The following is a 21,815-nucleotide window of genomic DNA, read 5'->3' on the forward strand; positions in this document are numbered from 1 at the left end:
CAGTCCGTATGGGCTAAATGGAGGATAATTTCTAGTCTTGTGTATGTACGTGTGTCAGAATGTGTGCGCGGGTGTGTCCTTCTGAGTGTGCATGCATGTTGAACTTCTTTCGCACCGTACGTATCCAAAACCGTGCTCATCGGTGATGCGAGTGTCTGCTTGAGCGGGGAGACAAAGGCGGCCGGGCGTGGTGCTTCGGCGCACGCCCCCTCGTGTACCGTGCCGGCCTTTGCTCGCTAGCCGCACTTGCCCCAAAAGGTCTGTCAAGGCTACGAGGGGGATCTTTGTCTGTGTGTATGTTTTCCTTTTTAACAACACCGCGTCATGTGTATCTCTGGGTGTGATCTGTCTTTGTGTGTTCTAACGTGTACGTTCACATCCCGTGTGCGTCTGGCTCAACGTATCCTTGTGTCTCTTCACCAACATGCACGTGTGTGTCTGTTATATGTATAAAACATGCGTATATATGTGTGTGTGCGTGTGTGGAGGTGCTAGGTAACAGCACTTGGCCCCAAAAGTCCGTTAAGGCTATACGGGGGATCTTTGCCTTGTATCCACGTGTTGTATATTCACACGACCACGAGAGCGATCTGTTTGTGTATAGTAAATGCCCCGTGAAAAAAATAATTCACGTGCCGTTGTCTATCCACTGCTGGAGCAAAGCCTTATAAGCTCTTATGGGTGGTGTGAACATATATGTGTGTGTTTGGGGAGCGGTGATGCAGTGGTTATCGCACTGCGCTGCGAACACGCCGACCCGAGTTCGATTCCCACACGAGGCCAATATCGGCGGTGAATATCAGAACCCGGTACTGGGCCTCCCCTAGGTCGACTCAGCCTTAAATACGTACCTGGTGCGGCGCGTAAACAACCAGCAACTGGGGAGACAAAGGCGGCCGGGCGTGGTTCGGGTCACCCACCCCCTCGTGTGCCGTGTCGCCCAGGTGTTCGCTACCAGCATTCGGCCTCACAGTCTGTTAAGAATATACAGAACATCTTTGTTTTTGTTTTGCATATATGTACTTATGTGCGTATATATGCATATGTGTCTGTCAATATTTACGTGTATCTGTTATATATGTACTTATGTGCATATATATGCATGTGTCTGTCAATATTTACGTGTATCTGTTATAACTACACGGATATACATGCGGTTAAATATATGCACGTACAGTACGTATGTCTGAATATGGATGTCTGCATGTATATATGAACATGTATGAACATGCATGTACGTATTCATGTGTGTGGGAGCGGTGGAGCAGTGATTAGCGCGCTGCGCTATGAATCCTATTAACCCAGTTCAATTTCCCCTCGCGGACAACATCGATTACGAATATATCTGAACCGGTGCTGGGCACTCCACCTAGGTGGGCTCAGCCTAAACATGCGAGGACGTATCTGATGCGGTGGGTGTGTGCAACATCAGCATCGGGGAGACAAAGGCGGCCGTGCGTGGTTTCTGGCCAGCCACTACCTCGTGCTCCCTGCTGCTCGCTTGCAGCACTTGCCCCAGCAGCTCGTTAAAGGCTATATAGTGATCTTCGTCTGTGTATTAATGTATGCATACATTTACACGTGGGTATGTCTGGACGTGCCTGCATACAATGTTCGTATGGTAATATATCTGTTGTATATTCATGTGTTCTATAGGTATGTATGGATACAATACTGTACGTGTATATGCGTTCAATTATCTTATGTTATTATGATTGGGTGCATGGTTTAAATGGTTGTATCAAAACATGTCTCCTGACCAGCGTGGTGAAGTATGGTCAAACAACCCCAATGACTGGCACGGCGTGGGGAGGCCTCCATCCAGCAGTGTCTTGATATGTGTGTCTGTGTGTATGTGTAGTGTAGTGGGAGCGGTGGTGTAGTGGTTAGCGCGCTGCGCTACGAACCCGGCGACCCGAGTTCGATTCCCGCTCACAGCAAACGCCAGTGATAGCGATTATCTAAACCGGGCCCTGGTCGACTCAGTCTCCAATGAGTACCTGGTGCGGTGTGTAAACATCGCCACTAGGGAGACAAAGGCGGCCGGGCGTGGTGTTGGCCACCCACCCCCTCGTGTGCCGTGCCGGCCTACACGAATGTGTGCGTGTGTGAGTGTGTGAATGCTTAAATGAGTATGCATATGAGTTGGAGTGTGCGTACATGATTGTGTAGGTATGTGAGTGTATGCAATTGTTTGTTTATGAGTGTGTATATGAATGTATGATTATCTGAATCGTCCCTGGGCCTTCCCTAGCTCGACTCACTGGGGAGACAAAGGCGGTCGGGCGTGGTGTTGGCCACCCACCCCCTCGTGTGCCGTGCCGGCCTACACGAATGTGTGCGTGTGTGAGTGTGTGAATGCTTAAATGAGTATGCATATGAGTTGGAGTGTGCGTACATGATTGTGTAGGTATGTGAGTGTATGCAATTGTTTGTTTATGAGTGTGTATATGAATGTATGATTATCTGAATCGTCCCTGGGCCTTCCCTAGCTCGACTCACTGGGGAGACAAAGGCGGTCGGGCGTGGTGCTGGCCACCCACCCCCTCGCTAACAGCACTTGTCCCTACAGTCTGTTAAGGCTATATGGGGGATCTTTGTACGAGTGTGTGTAGTGTATACGAGTGTGTGTATATATGATTTTGTAGTGTATACGAGTGTGTATATATGATTTTGTAGTGTATACGAGTGTGTGTGTAGTGTATACGAGTGTGTGTGTAGTGTATACGAGTGTGTATATATGATTTTGTAGAGTTTACGAGTGTGTGTAGTGCGTACTAGTGTGTGAAGAATGTGTGCAGTGTATATCAGCGTGTGTAGTGTATACGAGTGTGTGCAGTGTATATGAGTGTGTACGAGTGTGTGTATGCGTGTGTCTAGTGTAATCGAGTGTGTGCAGTGTATAAGATTGTGTATACGAGTGCGTGTATGCTTGCGTGCATGCTGGTTGTCTAAGGAGCCCCTTTGAATGTCCTGCACCCGCACTGTAAAATGAGAGAGAGAGAGAAATAATCCAAGCGATGTCTTCCATTGTGGGCACGCAGTTTTTTTTTAAATAAAAAAATCCAAGCTCACGGTCAGATTAATTCGTTTTGCCTTCCCCCATCACAATGGGGCCGGGGGGGTGGGGAGGGGGGGGGTCACGGAGTTCAGGGTCAAAAGTTGAAACAGGGTTCAAGAAGCGTGCGGTGCGAATTTGGGGACGTGTGTAGACTCGACAACCGCCTGAGCGGGCGTGGGGGGGGGAGCCGCCTCGCCTCACCGTAGGTGGCTCAGGGGGGGGAGAGGCGAGCGGCCTCGCTTGAGATCCACCCCCCCCCCCCCCCCCCCGAGGCTCCATCCGTGCCGAACACGAAGGGGGGAAGAGATCGGATCCTGTGTAGCCTCGGCAGAGCGTTCGGGGCAAGCGCTGTCAGCGAGCAGCGCGCGTGGTCGGTACCGCCACGACGCCGGCCGCCTTTGTCTCCCTCGTGCTGTTTTATAGATGCACGCGCGCGCGCACACACACACGCCACACGAGGCACCGATTTGAGGCTGAGTCTACCTAGGGGAGGTCCAGGAGCGCTTCAGATTTTAGTTTTTTTTTATCGGCACGGGTTGTTGGGAATAGCACTCGGGTTCTGCAGCGTCCCCTCACTACATACACATGTGCGTGCGTGTGTGTGTGGTGTGTATGCATATATGCACGTACATGTGTGTCTTTGTATTGACGTAGACTCAGCCTTAAATGAGTACCTAGTGCCGTGTTTGTGTGTGTGTGTAAACAACAGAACTGGGGAAACAAAGGCGGCCGGGCGTGTGAGGGTGCTGGCCACCCACCCCCTCGTGCGCCGTTCCGGCCTTCATTAGGTGCTTCTCGCTAACAGCACTTGTCCCATCAGTCCGTTCAAAGGCTATACGGGGGATCTTTGTCTTTTGTGTGCGGTGTTTTTTTTTGGGGGGGAGGGGGGGGGCTTTTTGTACTCGAACGAGCGTTGTTCATTTCCGTTGGCGGCCCTGAGAAAATGAGTGGAGTGAGATTCCACGTTGATGTGCCAGGGTGAGTCAGCCACGCCACTCTTGTTTTACGTCCGCCCCATTGGCACACGGTGCGTGCCCGCTATGCACAGCACGCTTCAGCCGGCACGGAATCACCTAGGCATGCATGTCTGTGTTTCGCCTGTGCGGCATGTGTTCTGTGTATGCGGGCATGCCGCCCTCTGTTTGTACGCAGGGGCGTGTGTGGTTGTGTATGCGTCCGTCCGTCTGCGCGTGCGTGCGTGTGTGTGCGGAGCGGTGGCGCGGCGGTTAGCGCACTGCGCTGCGCATCCCGACCAGACGGGTTCGATTCCAGCTCACGGCCAAAGTCTTTTTGTTTGCGTGTGTTCATGGCCTCCCCTCAAATGAGTACAGTAGCTGGTTCGGTGTGTAGTCATCGCAACTAGGGAGACAAATGTGGCCGGGCGTGGTGCCGGCCACCCACCCCCTCGTGTACCGTGCCGGTCGTTATAGGTGCTCGCGAACAGCACTTGTACCAAAAGCCTGTTAAGGCTATACAGGATATATTTTGTATTTGTATCATGAAGCCTATGCAGTGCGTGTGTTCATGTGGAGTGCGACATATGTATACATTATATTGTGTGTTAGTTAAGCGGTGTATGCGTCGCGTGCGGTATTCTCTGTCCGCGTTTACATTGCTCGTGTAGGGAGCACCTTTAAGTATATATTTTATGTAACATGTGTGTGTGTACGTGTTGCATGTACTGGGGTGTGTCTCCTTTACGCAGTGTGGGTGCATGTGCCTAACAGCACTTGTCCCGACGGTTTGATGAAGGCTATACGGGGAATCTTTGCCTTCGCCTGTGTATATGCGAGTGTTTCACCCACTCGTGTGCTGTGCCTGCCATAATAGGTGCTCGCTAACTGGGACCTTTCCCGAACGACCTGTATGGCTATATGGGGTATCGTTTTGTTTGCGTGTGTGCATGTATTTACGTATGCATCTGGTGCGGCGTTTAAAACACATTACTGAGAAGACAAGGGCGGTCAGGCGTGGTATGTATATGTGTTGAACTTCTTTCGCACCGTACGTAGCCAGCCGTGATAATCGGAGGTGCGTTGGTCTGAATAGGTTCTCGCTAACACCGCTTCCCCCAACAGCTTGCGTAGGTTATACAGGGAATCTTTGGTTTTGTGTATTATGTGTGTCTACGCTTGTGTGTATACGTGCCTGTGCGTGTAATTTAATGTGTACGTGAACGTGGCTATGTGTAACTGAATATGCATGTGTGTAATGTATAGGTGTGTATTTGCGTACAACTTGAGAAGGCCGTCATCCAGCAGTAGATTGATGGTGTGCATATGATTTGTGTCCGCGTGTACGCACGTGTATTTGTATGTGTGCGAATATATACGTAAGCTTATGTGTGTGCATGTAAAGTGTGTCCTTTTATGTGAATGTTTGTGTGTGTGTATATATATGTGGGGAGCGATAGTGTAGCGGTTAGCGCGCTACGCTATGAACCTGGCGACCCGAGTTCGATTCCCGCTCAACACCAGTGACGGTTATCTGAACCGGTCCCGGGCCTCCCCTAGGTCGACTCAGCCTCAAATGAGTACCTGGTGCGGTGTGTAAACATTGTCACTAGGGAGACAAAGGCGGTCGGGCGTGGTGCTGGCCACCCACCCCCTCGTGTACCGTTCCGGCCTTCATAGGTGCTCGCTAACAGCACTTGCCACTACAGTCTGTTAAGGCTATTTGGGGGATCTTTGTTGTATATGTCTCAACAGTCCGTTAAGGCTGGGGGGGGGGGGGTCTTTGTCTTTGTCTTTGTGCGTGTGTGGGGAGCGGTCAGCGCACTTCGCCACTAAACCTGACGGACCAAGTTCGATTCCCGCTCACGGCCACCAACGCCAGCGACGATTATCTGGCTCTACTCAGCCTCAAATGAGTACCGTGTCGCTAACAGCACTTTGCCCCAACAGACTGTTAAGGCCATACGGGGGGTGGGGGGGAGATTTGTTTTCAATTCAGGAGGCGACGATTTTTTTTTACCACTCAACTCGACGGGGAAACTCGTATTAATACGCACGGTACAACTTGTAACCGCTATGAGAGGCACGTTCCACACGTATTAGCCACACTTATTGCACAAGTGTGTGCATGTGCCCTGTTATCAGTGTCACGTCTAATAGGAGGCCACTGGAGCTATGCACTTTTACATCTAAATAAAAAAAGTTTCTTTAGAACCGCCTTTTTTGTGTTTAGTTTGTCGTCCTCCGAATAACACGGTTGCCCACGTACGGCGAGAAAGAAGTTCAGCATACATACAGCACATACATATCGGTGGCATTGCAACTTTGTAAATGGTTTCAGTGAGTGCCACGGCTTGCTGATGAGACGGAGTCGAGGCGAGTCCGAGACTGGGCCCAGTTTGAAATAACCGCCACTTGGGGAGCATTAATTCTGGGAGAAGGCCCGAAGGCTGATGGATTAAATGTTATTTCCTCTCGGCGATTTAGACAAACTCCCCGTAACCTAATGTATTCATCTGTATCCAGTCCCGCGCGCGTGTGCCGGTGGTGGGGGCGGGAGACACACGTGGTGGTGGTGGTGGCGATGATGGTGATAATGATGAGGCTGCTGTGAACGACGCTTAGCACAACGCGAATGAAGTTACCGTGTGTGTGTGTGTTGAACTTCTTTCGCACCGCACGTGGGGCGAGCCATGCTGTTCGCACGATGTTAAAGAGTTATCCGTCGTAGTGTAGTCGTGAAATAAACGCGTGCTCGCTTCGTGGAAGACGGCGCGTACAGCATGCACAGGTGCTCGCGAACAGTACTTGGCCCAACAGTCTGTTCAAGGCCCACACGGGTGGTGGTGGGGGGGGGGGGGGGCTTTGTCTTTATACAATAATAATCGTTCTTTTATATCACGTGCACGCGTTTTATGCTGTTTAAAATAGCACTTAACTACCAGTCATAGAGTACGAAAGTTTAAATGTATAGACACTGAAATCATTATTTTTATTATAATTTACAGCTCCGTATATATTAATCTACACGTCGCCGAGAATCAGCCTCGCAGCCGATTTTCATATCGGGCCATACATTTACGCGCGTGGCGCGATGGATTAAAATCTGAACCGGTCCTGCCACACTCCCGCTCACCCCAGCCGCCCGCACGCATCACATGACGTCACGCTTCATCAACTCGCACGGGACATCGTGGTGAAGTATACGACCCCGACAATCGAGCGAACGCTATCGCCGTGGTGAGCGGCTCCACGCAGCAGTGGATTGACAAAGGCGGGTGGCGGCGGAGGTTGGAGCTGTAAATTAATCTGAACGTTATTCCTCATTTAATGATTGTCTGTTACTATGGTGCCTGCAACGCAGGGAGGGTCCTTTCTGATGAATACATATATACCAATGCATATGTATTCATATAAATAAAAACAGTGGTGGGGGGGGGGGGGGGTGACACTTCCAACGGCTCAGATCAAGTTGTATTTATCGGCACTGCCGCTAACGATTTTCCTCCTCCCCAATTCGTGACGACGAGGACACAAAGACAAAGATCCCCCGAATGGCCCTAACGTAGATTTTGGGGCAAGTACGCCACTGTTCGCGAGCACCTGGCACGCGCGGGAGCACACACACACACACGTACGCGCGCGCACGCGCCTTTGTCTTCATCGCGTCCAGCGCACGCCTCCTTCGTCCGAGTTGAGACTCGTGCCCGCGACGCGTGCGATTTCCCCGCATTTCTTGAGTCCGTGCCAACAGCTAAAATCTACCCGCGCGCCCCCAGTTGAGCGAGTGAGCGAGTGACGCGCCCCGTCTATATCCGACGTGAAAGGCGAGAGACGGTTACGAAACAGCAGTCAGCTGTGAAGTAACAGTTGCTCCGCGTCCGTCCGTGTGTATGTGTGTCTTTTATTGGATTCAGCCTCAAATGAGTACCTGGTGTGGTGGGTAAACACCATCACTAGGGACACAAAAGCGTGGTTTGGCCACCCATCCCACCTCGTGTGCCGTGCCCGGCTTCAGAGGTGCTCGCTAACAGCACTTGTCCCAACAGCATATATCCAACAGCCTATTAAGGCTATACGGGGAATCTTTGTCTTTTTTTGTCTGCATCGGGAGCGGTAGTGCAGCGGTTAGCGCGTTGCTCTAAAAACCTCGGCTAACTCGAGTTCGATTCCCGCTCACGGCCAGCACCGGTGATGATTATCTGAACCAGGTCTTGGGCATCCACTAGGTCGGCTCGGCCTAAAACGAGCGCCTGCAATGGTGTTGTACAGTATCAGCGCTTGGGAGACAAAGGCGACCGCGGGTGGTTTGCTGGCCACCTCACCTCGCCGTGTACCGTGCCGACCTTAATAGGTGCTCGCCCAACAGCACTTGCCCCAGCAGTCTGCCAAGGCTACACAGTGGGAGGTGGGGGGGGGCATCTTTGTCTGTGTCATCAGCTACCGCTTACAGTCAGTCGTACGACGACAGACAGTCTGCGTCGTCGTTTCGTGCGAGCGAATTCCCGATTGCGCTATCGCGTGCTATCGTGTGCTATCGTCTCCGTTGGATTTATTGCAATGTCGTGAGCTATGCGTGGCGCTGATTGCATCGACGGCGCCATCGATCGCGTCGATTGTATTGCGACGTCCGCGCTGATTTCTATCGATTTGCGCCGCTCGCGCTGCGTTCTGATTGTGTTGCGTTGACCGTTCCGATTCGATTCGCGTCGAGACGGCTTTGGGCCATTTATGATTTTTGCCGCGAGCAAATGTTGCGTCGTTGTCATCGCGCGAAGGCCTCCGATTGTATCGTGGGGCCCGAATCGGTGTGTGTACGGGGCTGCTGGCGGCCTTTGCTTATATGCTCCGTGCCTTGCTCCGCTCGGTGCGTCGCGTTCTATTATTCATCCAAAATATAGGGGAGGGGGGTGGATATGGATGATATTGGTCGCGAAAGCCCCACGTGTTAAACTCTACGACTCATAGCGAACCTCTATGCGCCACAAGTCCGTCTGGCGTCCGTAGTCTTATAAACTCAACAGCGCGCGTTCATCTTTCGCTCCCCGTGGTTGACCGTTGTCGTTGTTTTAATTCCCTATCGCTCATTTGTCGCTTGCCCCTCCAACTGTACGCCGTTTGTGTGTCGATGACGCCGTTTGTGTGTCGATGGCGCCGTTTGTGTGTCGATGACGCCGTTTGTGTGTCGATCACGCCGTTTGTGTGTCGATCACGCCGTTTGTGTGTCGATGGCGCCGTTTGTGTGTCGATCACGCCGTTTGTGTGTCGATGGCGCCGTTTGTGTGTCGATGACGCAGTTTGTGTGTCGATGGCGCCGTTTGTGTGTCGATGGGGCCGTTTGTGTGTCGATGACGCCGTTTGTGTGTCGATGGGGCCGTTTGTGTGTCGATGACGCAGTTTGTGTGTCGATGGCGCCGTTTGTGTGTCGATGGGGCCGTTTGTGTGTCGATGACACCGTTTGTGTGTCGATGACGCCGTTTGTGTGTCGATGGCCCTGTTGTGTGTCGATGACGCAGTTTGTGTGTCGATGACGCCGTTTGTGTGTCGATGGCGCCGTTTGTGTGTCGATGACGTCGTTTGTGTGTCGATGGCGCCGTTTGTGTGTCGATGGCGCAGTTTGTGTGTCGATGGCGCCGTTGTGTGTGTTGATGCCGCTGTGTTGATTGCGCCGTTGTGTTGATGGGGTTTTCTCTTCGTCGTCCCAATTTTCGCATTTGTATCACTTGTGCTGGTCGCGTTTGCCGTCTATCTGTGGTATTCCACGGCGTTATTCATCCGCCAACGTTCCTACTCTCACTTGTGGTCTCGATCTGTTGAACCCTGACCCCCTCCCCATCCTCCTCTTCCCTCACCCTCCCCACCAGCCCGCACCTCACGTGCTCCCTCCCCAGACACCTCGCGCCGCGTGTCCTGACGGCCTCCATCGCTAATTGCTGACATTAACGTCACCGTTTTATCAGCCTTCACCGCAGATGAATGTCTCCAGAATTGCATCCACCACCACCACCCCATCCACCACACCGCCAGCGCCACCCCCTCCCCCCGTGGCGATTGCGCGCGCGCGCGTGAGACCGCACCGCGTCAAGAGCGACCCGACGCTCCAAGCCCTTACGGTGCAGGTCCCCGCGATGACTCTCCAGGCCCCTCCGCAAACTCCACACACGTGGACGTTTGGCGCAAATGAGTCGCCGACAACCCCACCTCCCTCCCCCCGCTGCTTGGATTTTTGTTGTTGTTGCTGTTGTTGTTCGACTTTTTTCCTCCCCTTTCGCGTACGCCGCGATGATTGTGCGCATTGTATGTTCATCGTTTCTTGTGGGCGATGGCATTTAATACGGGGGTGGTGGGGGGAGGTGGTGGGGGCGTGGTTCGCCGCTGACGGGGGCCACCGAGCGGGGGAGTCTCGTGGGCGCACAGAGTCGTGACGTTGTCCACGTATGTGTGTGTTACTGTATGCACACGTGTGTTGAACTTTATTCGCAACCGTACGTAGCCCTACCGTGCTCATCGGAGGTACCGAGGGGAGGTGGGTGGAAGGGGCTCCCAGTGGCTTCTTGAATATCCGTGAGCCGGACCCACAACTCCTGCCCTGCCCTGCCCGCCCGCCCGCATTCGACTCGCGAGTGTTGTGGGCGCGCGCCGCGGAGCGAGACCATGCGGTGACAGGGACTAAAAATAGAGACCCCCCCCCTCCTCCTCCTCGCTCCCATTGAGCCCCCCCCCCACTCCACAAACCATCCGCGAGTAAAGTTACAGGGGAAACGTCATCGACTGACGAGCGGGCTACACAGACGCGTTTGTGTGTGTGTCTGTGTGTGTAGTGGGGAGCGGTAGTGTAGCGGTTAGCGCCCTGCGCTATAAACTCGGCGATTTGGGTTCAATTCCCGCTCACGGCCAACACCAGCCTGAAATGAGTGCCTGGTGCGGTGGGTAAACATCGCCACTGGGGAGACAAAGGCGGTCGGGCGTGTAGCTGGCCACCCACCTCCTCGTGTATCGTTCCGGCTTTCATAGGTGCTCGCTAACAGCACTTGCCCCTAGAGTCTGTTAAAGCTATACGGGGGAACGTTGTCTTTTCGTGTGTGTCGGCTTTCATAGGTGCTCGCTCACTGACAGAACTTGCCCCAACAATCTATTAAAGGCTGTAAGGGGCGTCTTTGTCTTTATAGGGTGGGGCGCAGATACAGGCATGGGTGACTGTAGGTGTGTGTAGCTGTTTGTGCGAATACAGTTGGAGGTAAGGGTGCATCTTATAGGTGGGTGCAGGCGGAAATGCAGCTGTACGGGTGTGTACTTGAAAGTAAATGCAGAGGTATATTCGGAGGTAGGTGCGTATATGCGGGTGTGTGTATCAGCCATCCACACAGCTATAGGTGTATGCATCCGCGAGTGTGTATGAGTGTTCAGCTGTAGATGAGGGTGCAGTTGTCGATGAGGGTGCAGCTGTAGAAGTTATCCTGCAGGCTCCGTGCCGCGTGAGGCGCGCGCGGTCTCGTCCTCGGGGTCACAAAAGGGTCACGCAATCGGGGCGAGGCTGCCCTCATTAACGATTCACTCTGCTCATCATTACCACCACCGCCAGACTCCTCCCGCTCTCATCATCATCGTCGTTGTCATCATCCTACGATCACCATCACAGCGTGTCTCTCTCCCTCTGCATCTTTTTTTTCTTCCCCGAGCGTTTTGAACTTCAATGCGGTGCGCGGAGACGGAGGAGTAAATCAGAGCGCGACGCGGCGCCTGAGCCTCTATCGCGTAGCTCGCGAGAAAAATAAAACATCCCTAAACGGTTTACACGACACGCAGCCCGCAACTAAATTACAACCGCGCTGTATTTACAGTACACATTTTTATTATACTTTATGCGCGGGCATATTCTGCCAGAGTGTGTCTCGCGCGCGCGCGTGCGTGTGTAATTCCTAAGTGTGGAATTCACGTCTATTTATCTGCTCTATTATTTAGAGTGACAACTTGCGAGGAGAGGGGGGGGGGGAACCTTTTGAGTGCAGCACGCGCGAGGTGCTGATGGCCCCGCGTGCTTTATGAGCGGTTATTGTTGAGCGCTTCAAACAGTACGGTGTGTGTACTTACCGCGGTCTGTGTGTGTGTGAGTGTATATGCTTGTGTGTGCTCGCGAACAGCACTTGTCTCAACAGTCTGGTAAGGCTATACGGAGGATCTTGGTCTTCATCTTTTTGTGTGTGTTCGTGTGAGTTTGTGTGTGTTCGTGTGGGTTTGTGTTTGAGCTGCGATTGGGGAGCGCTACCACTGCGCTACGAACCTGGCCACCAGAGTTCAATTCCCGTTCACGGCTATCATCAGCGACAGTTATCCGAACCGGTCCTGGGCCTCCTCTAAGTCGACTCGGCCTCAAATAAATACCTGGTGCGGTGTGTATAAAACATCAGCCTACTGGAGGAGACAAATAGGGCCGGGAGTGGTCTTGACCACCCCCCCCCCCTCGTGTGCCATGCTGGCCTTCATAGGTGCTGTTCGCTAAGAGCACTTGCCCCAACAGTCCGTTCAGGCTATAATGGTTTGTGTGTGTGCTGCTGCTGTAGTGTTTCCCGTGATGCGCGCCGTGATGTCCGGGCTGCGTTGTCAATCAGCACGCGTCATATTCCGCACACGAGGAGGGTTTCAATAAAAAAGTGACAATTTTAAAGTCGTTCATTTATTCATGCATTCCTATTCAAATAATCACACCGTCTCTTTAAGTGCCCCCCCGTCCAGCGACTCAACTCGTTATACATTATTATACATATATATTTACAACTAATACCGGACATCACCTGCCACGTAAATTAATCGCGCCGAGCAAACCCCTGCGGTCGAGGGGCATCGTAATAACAATGAAGAACAACAACAACCAACAACGACACAATCGATGGCTGAGCAACCCGGTACATTTTACGGGCTTTCTTCGACACAACGTAAAGAACAAAATCGCGCGCGCCATTTTAACGCATCTGTCTTCGCAGCGTGCACGTCGCGTTAACCATCGTTGCCATTTCGCGAGAAACGACAACAAAAATATCATCATCATCATCATAGTCGCCCTGCTCCGTGAGGCTTGCGCATGCGGTGTTGTCGTTGCGAAAGGTATTCCATCGACGGGAACACCTCCCGGCTCACGATGTTAACCGAGCGCTTTGCAGCGCTGCATGGCCGCGCGGCCACGCGAGGCGGCGGGCACAGGAAGGGAGGAGGAGGAGGGGGAGGCGGGATGGGAGCGCTCACGAGGAGTGGCGGTGGCGTTGCGAGTTCCCGTACAGCCGCGCCATGTCGCTATTGCGCCGGTTATCCGAGCTCGGCGCCGCTTGCACAGCGCTTGAGAAACGCCAACAGCGAGCGACGCCTCCTCCTCTTCCCGCTCCTACCGCTGCTGCTCCTTATCGGAGGCTTTTTGCCCGCGTCGCCACCGCTGTCACAACCGGGCTTCGATATTTTTTTTTCTATTTTGTGTAACAATATATACACACACAGGCGTGTGAGTATGGAAGGAAATCGAGATAGGAGAGCGAGGAAATTAACGATTTCCACCCACACCGGATGGCTTTTTTTTGCGTGCGACGATGAATCGAAAGCGGGACGCGCGGTTCGGGGCTCGAGTCGAGCGCCTCTGCAAGAGCGCTCGCACACAGACCACGTTGCGTTTGAGATCCGTCGCGATTTTCGTTTATTTGTTTGTTTGTTGGGGATGTGGACGCAGGTTATTGTTGTTGTTGTTGTGGGGAGGGGGTGGGGGGACGATCTTGTTGTGCGAGACGTAACATTCTGGCTATGTCACGCATGAGCCGTAGATAGACGTCACCGGGGAGCGTTGTGTGCGCGGTGGGTTGCGTTTGGGTTGTTGTTGTCGTCGTCGTTGTTGTTGTTGCGTGGAGCCGCGCGCAAACGAACAATCGGTCGAGCGCGCGCGAGGCGCCTCGGGTTGAGACGCGTTCGGCTACGGCACCTCACGACGACGTTGAGACAGCGAGAGGGGGGGGGGCAGCCCGATACGACTCGCAGCAGCAGGCTTAGGAGGGGGGGGGGCGACAGTTGCGGGTTTATTACAGAAAGAACAAAGCAGCAACAAACAAAAAAATAACTTACGGGGGGGGGGGTCAGTGCCGACCGGGCACAGGAAGCCGCGACTCGCGCTACGAATAGATGCGGGACATCCGCGCTGCGTTGGCGTCCGTGCTGTGCGCCGGTCATTGATTAACACACACGCGGTTAAAGTTTGGCTAAGGATTTATAACACGGTAATTAAATGAGCAATAAAGTACGCTCCCATATACACACACACACATATATATGTGTGTGTGTATCTGCATGCACGCGCAAATAGCCCAGAGGGCCATTTAAAGCTTTCGAGGTTTAAAAAAATAATCGTAATTTGTGACAACAATGTCGCCGTTCAAATCACAGGGCCATGACCCCCCCCCCCCCTCCCCCACTGATCAGCTGGGAAGGAAACAAAATAATATTTCGTTATTGTTCCCGCAACGACCCCGATTCCCATCGTAGATGTGGCTCTCGGGTTTTTTTAAATCTCTGTTAATTTCCACCGCGAATACAACGGGCGCGTGTCTACGTGTGCAACAAAGACACAGATCCCCCGTATAGCCTTCAACAGACTGTTGAGAATAGTGCTGTTAGCGAGCGCCCTACGAAGACCGGCGCGGTACACGAGGGCTTGGGGTGGCCAGATCCACAACCGGCCGCCTTTGTCTCCCCCAGTGGCGATGTTTACACGCTGCACGAGTTAGCCGTTTGAGGCTGAATCGACCGAGGGAAAGGCCCAGGACCGGTTCCGATTCATCGTCACTGATTTTGGCCGTGAGCGGGAATCGAACACGAGTCGCCAGGTTCGTAGCGCATCACGCTAACCGCTGCACTGCCGCTCCCCATGACATACATACACCCACATATATAAATACATACGAGATTTCTCCATTCTCTCCGACATTAAATATAAAATCCCCTATTTATTTTTTGAACGAATCTGTTATGCGTCTTCTTATTCTTTGGTTCTTTCGGTAAAGTAACGTAGATAGAAAAATAATAAAATGATTTTAAAAAATCACGACGTTTCTATCTACGTGACTTTACCGAAAGAACCAAAGAATATAAATTCCTGCAGTCACGAAAGCTTTAAGTCTGTTATGCATCGTGAAATCCACTGAAGCAGCAACTCGCATAATAACTGACACGCACGCGCGCACGCTTTCGAAATCGGTAAAAAAAACACGAGGCCGTGCTAATTGGAGAGGTCACGAGCGAGGGTTAATGATGAGGTCGACACGCTCGGCGCTCAGTGGCCGTCACCTCGGCCCGTGAAGCCGGGGTGCTCCTTCGTGCAGTGGGGGGAGCGGAGCAGGTCGGGTGGAGGAGGAAGTGGAGTGAAGCGGGGGTGGGGGGGGGCACGCGGTGCTGTGAGCCCGTGGCAACTGGACACAAAAAAGCGCGTCCTGCCGTGGCCGCGCGCCGCTCCCTGTAAGAAACACAACGAGACGGACAACGGAGTGAGCAGCACGAGACACGGGCTGCAGGTTACCTGAACCGCCACCTTCCTCCCCGCGAGGCCTGTCGCCTCGGTCATTAATTGCGGCGTCTTTCTGATCACGTGCCGATGGGCGCCGCATGAATGCGGTGCCCCGCTCGCTCGTCCCAGGGTACCCCCCCCCCCCCACCCCCCACGGTTCCTCACGCCACGTCCACCGCAGGGCGCACGGTTGCGCCGCCGGAGGAAGCCGTGGCTGGGGGGGGGGGGGGTCGGAGGTGGGAGTCGTCGTTGTCGTCGTCCCCCCGGGCGGAACATGCGGGTCTCATTGAGCGACGCGACACGACACGGTCGCGCACACAAAGGACGCACGCAGCCACCGTGCACAGAGCGCGGGGTCATGTCCAAGGCGCGCCCGGGAGATGAGACGCGCTCTGAACTTTTGGCCACGGAGCGCGCTTTATCTCCGGCGGAGCGAGCGAGCGAGCGGGGCGAGCGGGCAGCCCTCTCCGCGCACCGCCCTTCGCTTATCAAGGCGGCGGGGCCGTGGAGCTCGTAAAGCTCTCGGCGTGCTAAAGGAATTATTCATTATGCACTCGTTACGACTCCCTTCTGCCCTGACCTCTTCCCATTATGATGCTGGCACCCGCCGTACATCTACGCGTGAGAGCGAGCGAGCGAGAGAGACGCGCGCGTCCACGACTGTCTGTATGTACGTCGAACTTCTTTCGCACCGTACGTAGCCAACCGTGCTCATCGGAGGTGCGGGGGGGGACACAACAGACTAAACACAAAAAAGCAGACAAATGGTCGACCTAAATGGCAGGCTTTGTACACAGACGAAGACAGACAAACACGCAGACAGACACACGCAGACACACACACAAAGCCAGATAGACAAAGACAAACAGACACACACAACGCACACAGACAGATACGCGTTTGCACAACGAGAGACAAGCAACGAAAGACACGCGCACAAGAGGAAAGACGGTCCAAGCAGAAAAAATACACACACATACGTACACGATATATACGCAACAGTGTACGCACAAATATGTTTACGGGCACGTCCAAACCAAAGAGACAGACACACGCTATGAAGACACAAAGGCAAACACAGTTATTATTCACGCGCAAGCACCAAACTGTCCCTTCTTGCCAAAATTACGTCTGGGCGTACCATTGTAATTATTCGGGCGAACCTTGACGAGGGTGCTTTAGATATTTGTAGTCAGACATCTCCGGCAAGACGAGCAGCGCGGGTCGCGTTATCATGCCCCCCCCCTCCTTCCCACAACCCGCGCGCTCTGAGTTGTCAACAATCTACGATGACTCAACGCTATCACCATCACCGCCCGTGTGGACGCAGCCATGAATTTCATTCGAGGCTGCGTTACCCCGCGAGCGAATGAACGAAATGGCACCGAGGGGGGGGGGGCAGGGGGGGGAGGTGGCCGTCGAGCGAATGAAACCCACACCTCGCGGGGCTTACAGCCCCCCAAACCCGAAATCTAGTTGTCTGCCGTCCCGCTGTCGGGAGACGCATTGCGTTCTCGCGCCGTGCCCGCTGATAAGGGTGGCCGATGTATACCCTGTGGACTCGAATTTGTGCTGGCTTCTGGAATCCACAAATTCGATTCTTAAGGACTACATAGTCACCTCCTGTGCAACAGCGGAGAGTCTGGAGTCGAACGGGGGAGCTGCTGCTGGGGGTGGGTGCGGAACGTCCATGTTGGATTTTGGAACCTGCGAAAATTCGCCGCGGCTACCACCGCCGCTGTTTCTCGCCCAGAATTTACCCCCGCCCCCCTCTTCCGCAGCACCGCACCACCACCACCACCACCCACCCCCCGCGCCATCAAAATCAAAATACAGGACGGGCGACTCGCGGGGTGGACGCGGTTCTGCAAACAATCGTTGTAAATCAAGACAATGAACGTTCCCTGCTGTCGTGTTGGGCGTCTCCTTGTCGCGCTGGGCAGCCCTGAGGTTGCCCCCAATTTGTGCATTTTTTTTACCCTGAGTCACCCCGTTATAGTTTTTGTCATGCAAATGCTTGACCTTAATTCCCCTTTATTACGAATGACGCGAACCACTGTAAAGCATTCGTTTAAGTTGTTATTATTATTATTAAAATGTAACAGTCTACGCCACGTTAAGCCGACACCACAAGATCTGCATGGCGTACCATTACCCATCAATACAGTCTCGATACAGTCCGCGGTAAACCGCCTGGCCCGAGCTACCAACGCGGTCTGCGTTCACGAGGAGAGATGGAGGACTCGGCTCGTGGAGACGTGGGGACCATCGCGGCTCTACGGCTCCTGTGAGAGGGGCCGGGGGGGGGGCTCGGCAGTAGGGGGGGGGCCCTAAGAGAAGTGGGGGGGGGCGCGAGGCACTGCGCACGAGGCTCCTACAAGGGGGGGGGGCGGTGGATTCCTGCAGCGCACAAAGAAAGGGGTGCAATACCCGCTACCCGTGGCCTGCTCCGCGTCTCGGAGGAGTAGCTTGGATGCGTTTCAAGAGAAAGGCGCCCTCCTACCTTCACGCGTTGCGCTCCCTACGCCGCGTGAGTGTGCCCTGATGTTTTTTCGTGCGGGGGAGTCGAGCGGAGGACCAGACGCGCCACGAGTCCTTTTCGCGAACGAGTCGTGGGTGAAAATCGCAAGTTTGCCCTCCCAAAAGTGCAAATGCCTGCGATGGATTTTCTAAATCACCCACTTTGAGGACATTCATCATCCGAGGTTTTGTCGGCGCGCTCCGACGCGCGCCGCGCTATTGGCCGGGGCGCGCCATGTGACCGCTCAACTTTGCACTTTTGCCCGGGCGGAGGAGGGATTTAGGAGCAGAAAACGACAAACGCGAGAAAAATTAGTATTTTTCCACCCTCCGAAATTTATGGCCATGAGCTCGTTCTTGATGAACTCCAACTATGTGGACCCCAAATTCCCTCCGTGCGAGGAGTACTCGCAAAACAGCTACATCCCTGAGCAGGATGCTGAGTTTTACGCTGGCGGGGGGCAGCCGGCGCCCGCACCGACATTCCCCGCGCCGCCGCACCAAGCGCTGTACGAGTCTGCGACCGACTACAGCCCCGAGGAGCCGGGCTACAGCTGCGAGCGCCTCCTGCACGTCTCCGCGGCGGCGGCTGCGGCTGCTGCGGCCGCCGCCGCCGGCCGGGGTCTCGGCCAGGCACGCCGGCCGCCCGACTCCCAGAGCCGCGGCCCCGAGGCGAGACAAGCGGCTCAGCACCGCTCCAAGGAGTGCGGCGAATCGGAGGGCGCGGCGCTGGCATCGGGAGTGTGTAGCCAGAGCGGCGCGGGCGGACAGCAGCAGCAGAGTCAGCAGCAGCAGCAGAACGGAGGAGCGGCACTGAAGCAGCCGGTCGTGTACCCGTGGATGAAAAAGATCCACGTGAGCACAGGTGAGGAAGCGGACGAGTGTTTACAGCCGCGTGGAGACGGGGAGGCAGCGCTTTTTGTTGTGAAAGGCGGAGGGCCATCAAAGGGCCCTTTTTTCCCCCCAGATTTATGCGGAGCCTGCGTGGTGGCCGGTAATTACACCCCCCATAAATTTTTATTGCCGGCAATTGCGCCGTCGGCCATGTGGCATTTGCAATTCTGCCCATTGAAGTCTCCTCCACCCACAAGTTAGCCTTTAACGCGCGTTAAGGAACACGCAAAAAAAACCCATAGCGCCTCGGCTGTGATTTGTAAAAGAAAAAACTAAAATCTAAAGGGGGTTCAGAGAGAGGCGTTCGTAGCGGCGGGGGCCATTGCGGTTCGAGGCGTCGTAGCCGCGTCGTGAGTTTTGCGGTGGCGACGGGGTGAGAAGCCGTCTCGCAACGAGATGGGGGGGGGGGTAGTAGCGGTGCCCATTGATGTCTTTTAAACGTTTACAGTGAACCCCAACTACACCGGCGGGGAGCTGAAGCGCTCGCGCACCGCCTACACGCGGCAGCAGGTGCTGGAGCTGGAGAAGGAGTTCCACTTCAACCGCTACCTCACCCGCCGGCGCCGCATCGAGATCGCGCACGCGCTCTGCCTCACCGAGCGCCAGATCAAAATCTGGTTCCAGAATCGGCGCATGAAGTGGAAGAAGGACCACAAACTCCCCAACACCAAGGTCAAATTGAACACAGCCTCGTCCACCCCTGCCAACCCCGTGTCGCAGGGCGCTTCGCAGTGTTAAGTGGGGGGGGGGGGGGGGGTGGAAGGGAAGTCGGGGAGCGCGGCGCTCTCGAGCGTTCGAGTCGGTGGTGTTCGCGGGTTCCGATGCCGCGTGCCCCCCCCCCCCACTTCTTGCTCTCAGACGCGGGGCGGGGGGGGGCTCCTGAGGTTTCTCGCCGTTCACGGACGGCCGAGACCGGCGAAAGGATCGGGGCGTTGACGCGAGTTTGCATTCATTCCAGTCTCGTAAACATTTCCGTATTTAATTCACAGCTTTAAAGTTGCAGCTTCTCTCGACGTGTGTCAAAATCGCCCCGCCTGGTGTTGCAGGATGTCATTTAGGTGAAATGTTGTGGCTTCACGTGCAGTATTTATATACTATTTGTAAAACGCAATAAAATTCGGACGAAAAGTTCATTTTTTGTTTAATGTGAACGCGGTGTACTATACTTATAATATTGACAATAATATTAATTATATGAACAAAAAAACACCCACACAATTCTGTCCATGTATATATTCTTGCATTTTTAGAAGAAGAAAAAAAACCTATGTAGGTATAGGTGCTGCCCTTGTGTTGTAAATTATATTGTTGGTGTAATTTATTTTTTTATATAACATCTCCGACTGTCGTATGAAATATTTTTGCTGTCTCGGGTTCTCACTGTTCTTTAAGCGTCACTTTTGTCGCCATTTGTTACATTTTATACAAGAGGCGGCGGTGCAAGACGTCGTGGTGGAAGGTTCTTGTCTCGTGTTATACAGGGTTGGGCATTTGAATGTCGTTGCATAACGTTGCAAGTAATCCGCTCGGCGGCCACACACACAGACACAACACACAGACACACACGCGCGCGCGCACGCACCCAGGAGCCAACGTAGACTGAGCCGCGGGGATACTTTAGACCACGGAGATTCGTTTAAGAGTGCCCCCTGAACGCGCAGGGGGGGGGCTATCCGTCGTGCGCGCAGCGAACGACAGAGAACGACAGCAAACGTCGTAAATAAAGTGTTTCTCAAATGTCAAGTGGCTCGCTCGCCCGCTCCCCACTCTGCGTCGTTATTCCTCGGTGCCGCGAACGCGGGGCGGAGAAGACGACGCGTCCGAGTTCGCGTCAACAACAACAACAAGACTCACCCTCGTCACACTCACCCCTGGGTCACGCACTCACCGCGCCTCCTCGCTCAATGCGCCAGCCCACGGCCGCAACGCACAAATACGAAGAGATCGGGGGGGGGGGGGTTGAAAAATGAGCCACGTTCCTGGGGATTTATTTATTGTCGTTTGGTTGTTGTTGTTGGTTCGCGATCGCGTTTCATATTCGCACCGAATTGAGCGCAAAAAGAAAGAGAGAAGCCAATCGCCACGTCGTCGGGGAGAATTCCGTTTCGATTGCGAATCGTAAATGTTTACATAGGAGACAGTTAAAAACAGTACGTAAAAAATGTGTAAACAAATACACCATAATCTGTACGTTATTATTATCATCTCAAAAATATTCATAACCCATCAATTCTGAGTGTGTGTTGTTGTGTATTGAATTCCCAATTTTGTAACGCGTGCTCGTGAAATTAATAATGTGCGGAAAAATGTGCGTGTGCATGTATGTGTCTATGTATCTTTGTCTACGTATGTGTGGTGCTGTAAACATCGCCACTAGGGAGACAAAGGCGGCCGGGCGTGGTGCTGGCCACCCACCCCCTCGTGTGCCGTGCACAACCTTCATAGGTGCTCGCTAACAGCACTTGCCCCAACAGTCTGTCAAGGCTATACGGGGGGGGGGGGGGGGGGGAGGAATCTTTGTCTTGTGCGTGTGAATGCTTCCGCGCGGTCTACTCGTTGCACACCCACCACCAAACACAATGCGCGCACGCTTTTTTGATCAGTCATTGCCAGGCCCACGCACGAGCGTCGATTTAGGGAACCTTTTGTTATATTTTTTTTTAATATCGCATTTCGCCATTCGCGTGCAATCGTCGCTGCGACGGCAGCGTTGGCGCGAGCCGTCACGTGTTCAGCCGGTCCCGGAGCGGGCCGCGCACACGAGGCCACACGGCTAACGCGCAGCACGGCGGGGAAGGCCGAACGGGCCGTGCGGCTCTCGCTCGCGGCAGGCGCCACGACGCGTCCCAAGCGG

At 54.0% G+C, this 21,815-nt stretch overlaps 2 protein-coding genes and 1 long non-coding RNA gene across 7 annotated transcripts in view; 2 read left to right on the forward strand and 1 right to left on the reverse strand.

Moving 5' to 3' along the window:
* The window catches only part of LOC116938504 (homeobox protein Hox-D3), a 185,044-nt gene that overhangs the window by 97,093 nt on the left and 66,136 nt on the right, over window positions 1-21,815 (forward strand). The window lies entirely within an intron of this gene.
* LOC116938509 (uncharacterized) lies at window positions 12,673-16,052 on the reverse strand. Its single transcript, XR_004402289.2, has 2 exons — window positions 15,331-16,052; window positions 12,673-14,035 (listed from the first exon to the last, which is right to left on the reverse strand). It is a non-coding gene; the product is annotated as an uncharacterized LOC116938509 (long non-coding RNA).
* On the forward strand, window positions 17,914-20,704 carry LOC103091721 (homeobox protein Hox-B4). Its single transcript, XM_032945654.2, has 2 exons — window positions 17,914-18,932; window positions 19,410-20,704. The coding sequence occupies exons 1-2, from the start codon at window positions 18,407-18,409 to the stop codon at window positions 19,697-19,699; spliced, it is 816 nt and encodes a 271-aa protein (XP_032801545.1). The 5' UTR covers window positions 17,914-18,406; the 3' UTR covers window positions 19,700-20,704.

The sequence above is a fragment of the Petromyzon marinus genome, chromosome 4 (assembly GCF_048934315.1).
Source record: "Petromyzon marinus isolate PM22_M1 ecotype Great Lakes invasive population chromosome 4, UKy_Petmar_22M1.pri1.0, whole genome shotgun sequence".
Taxonomy (NCBI): Eukaryota; Metazoa; Chordata; class Hyperoartia; order Petromyzontiformes; family Petromyzontidae; genus Petromyzon; species Petromyzon marinus.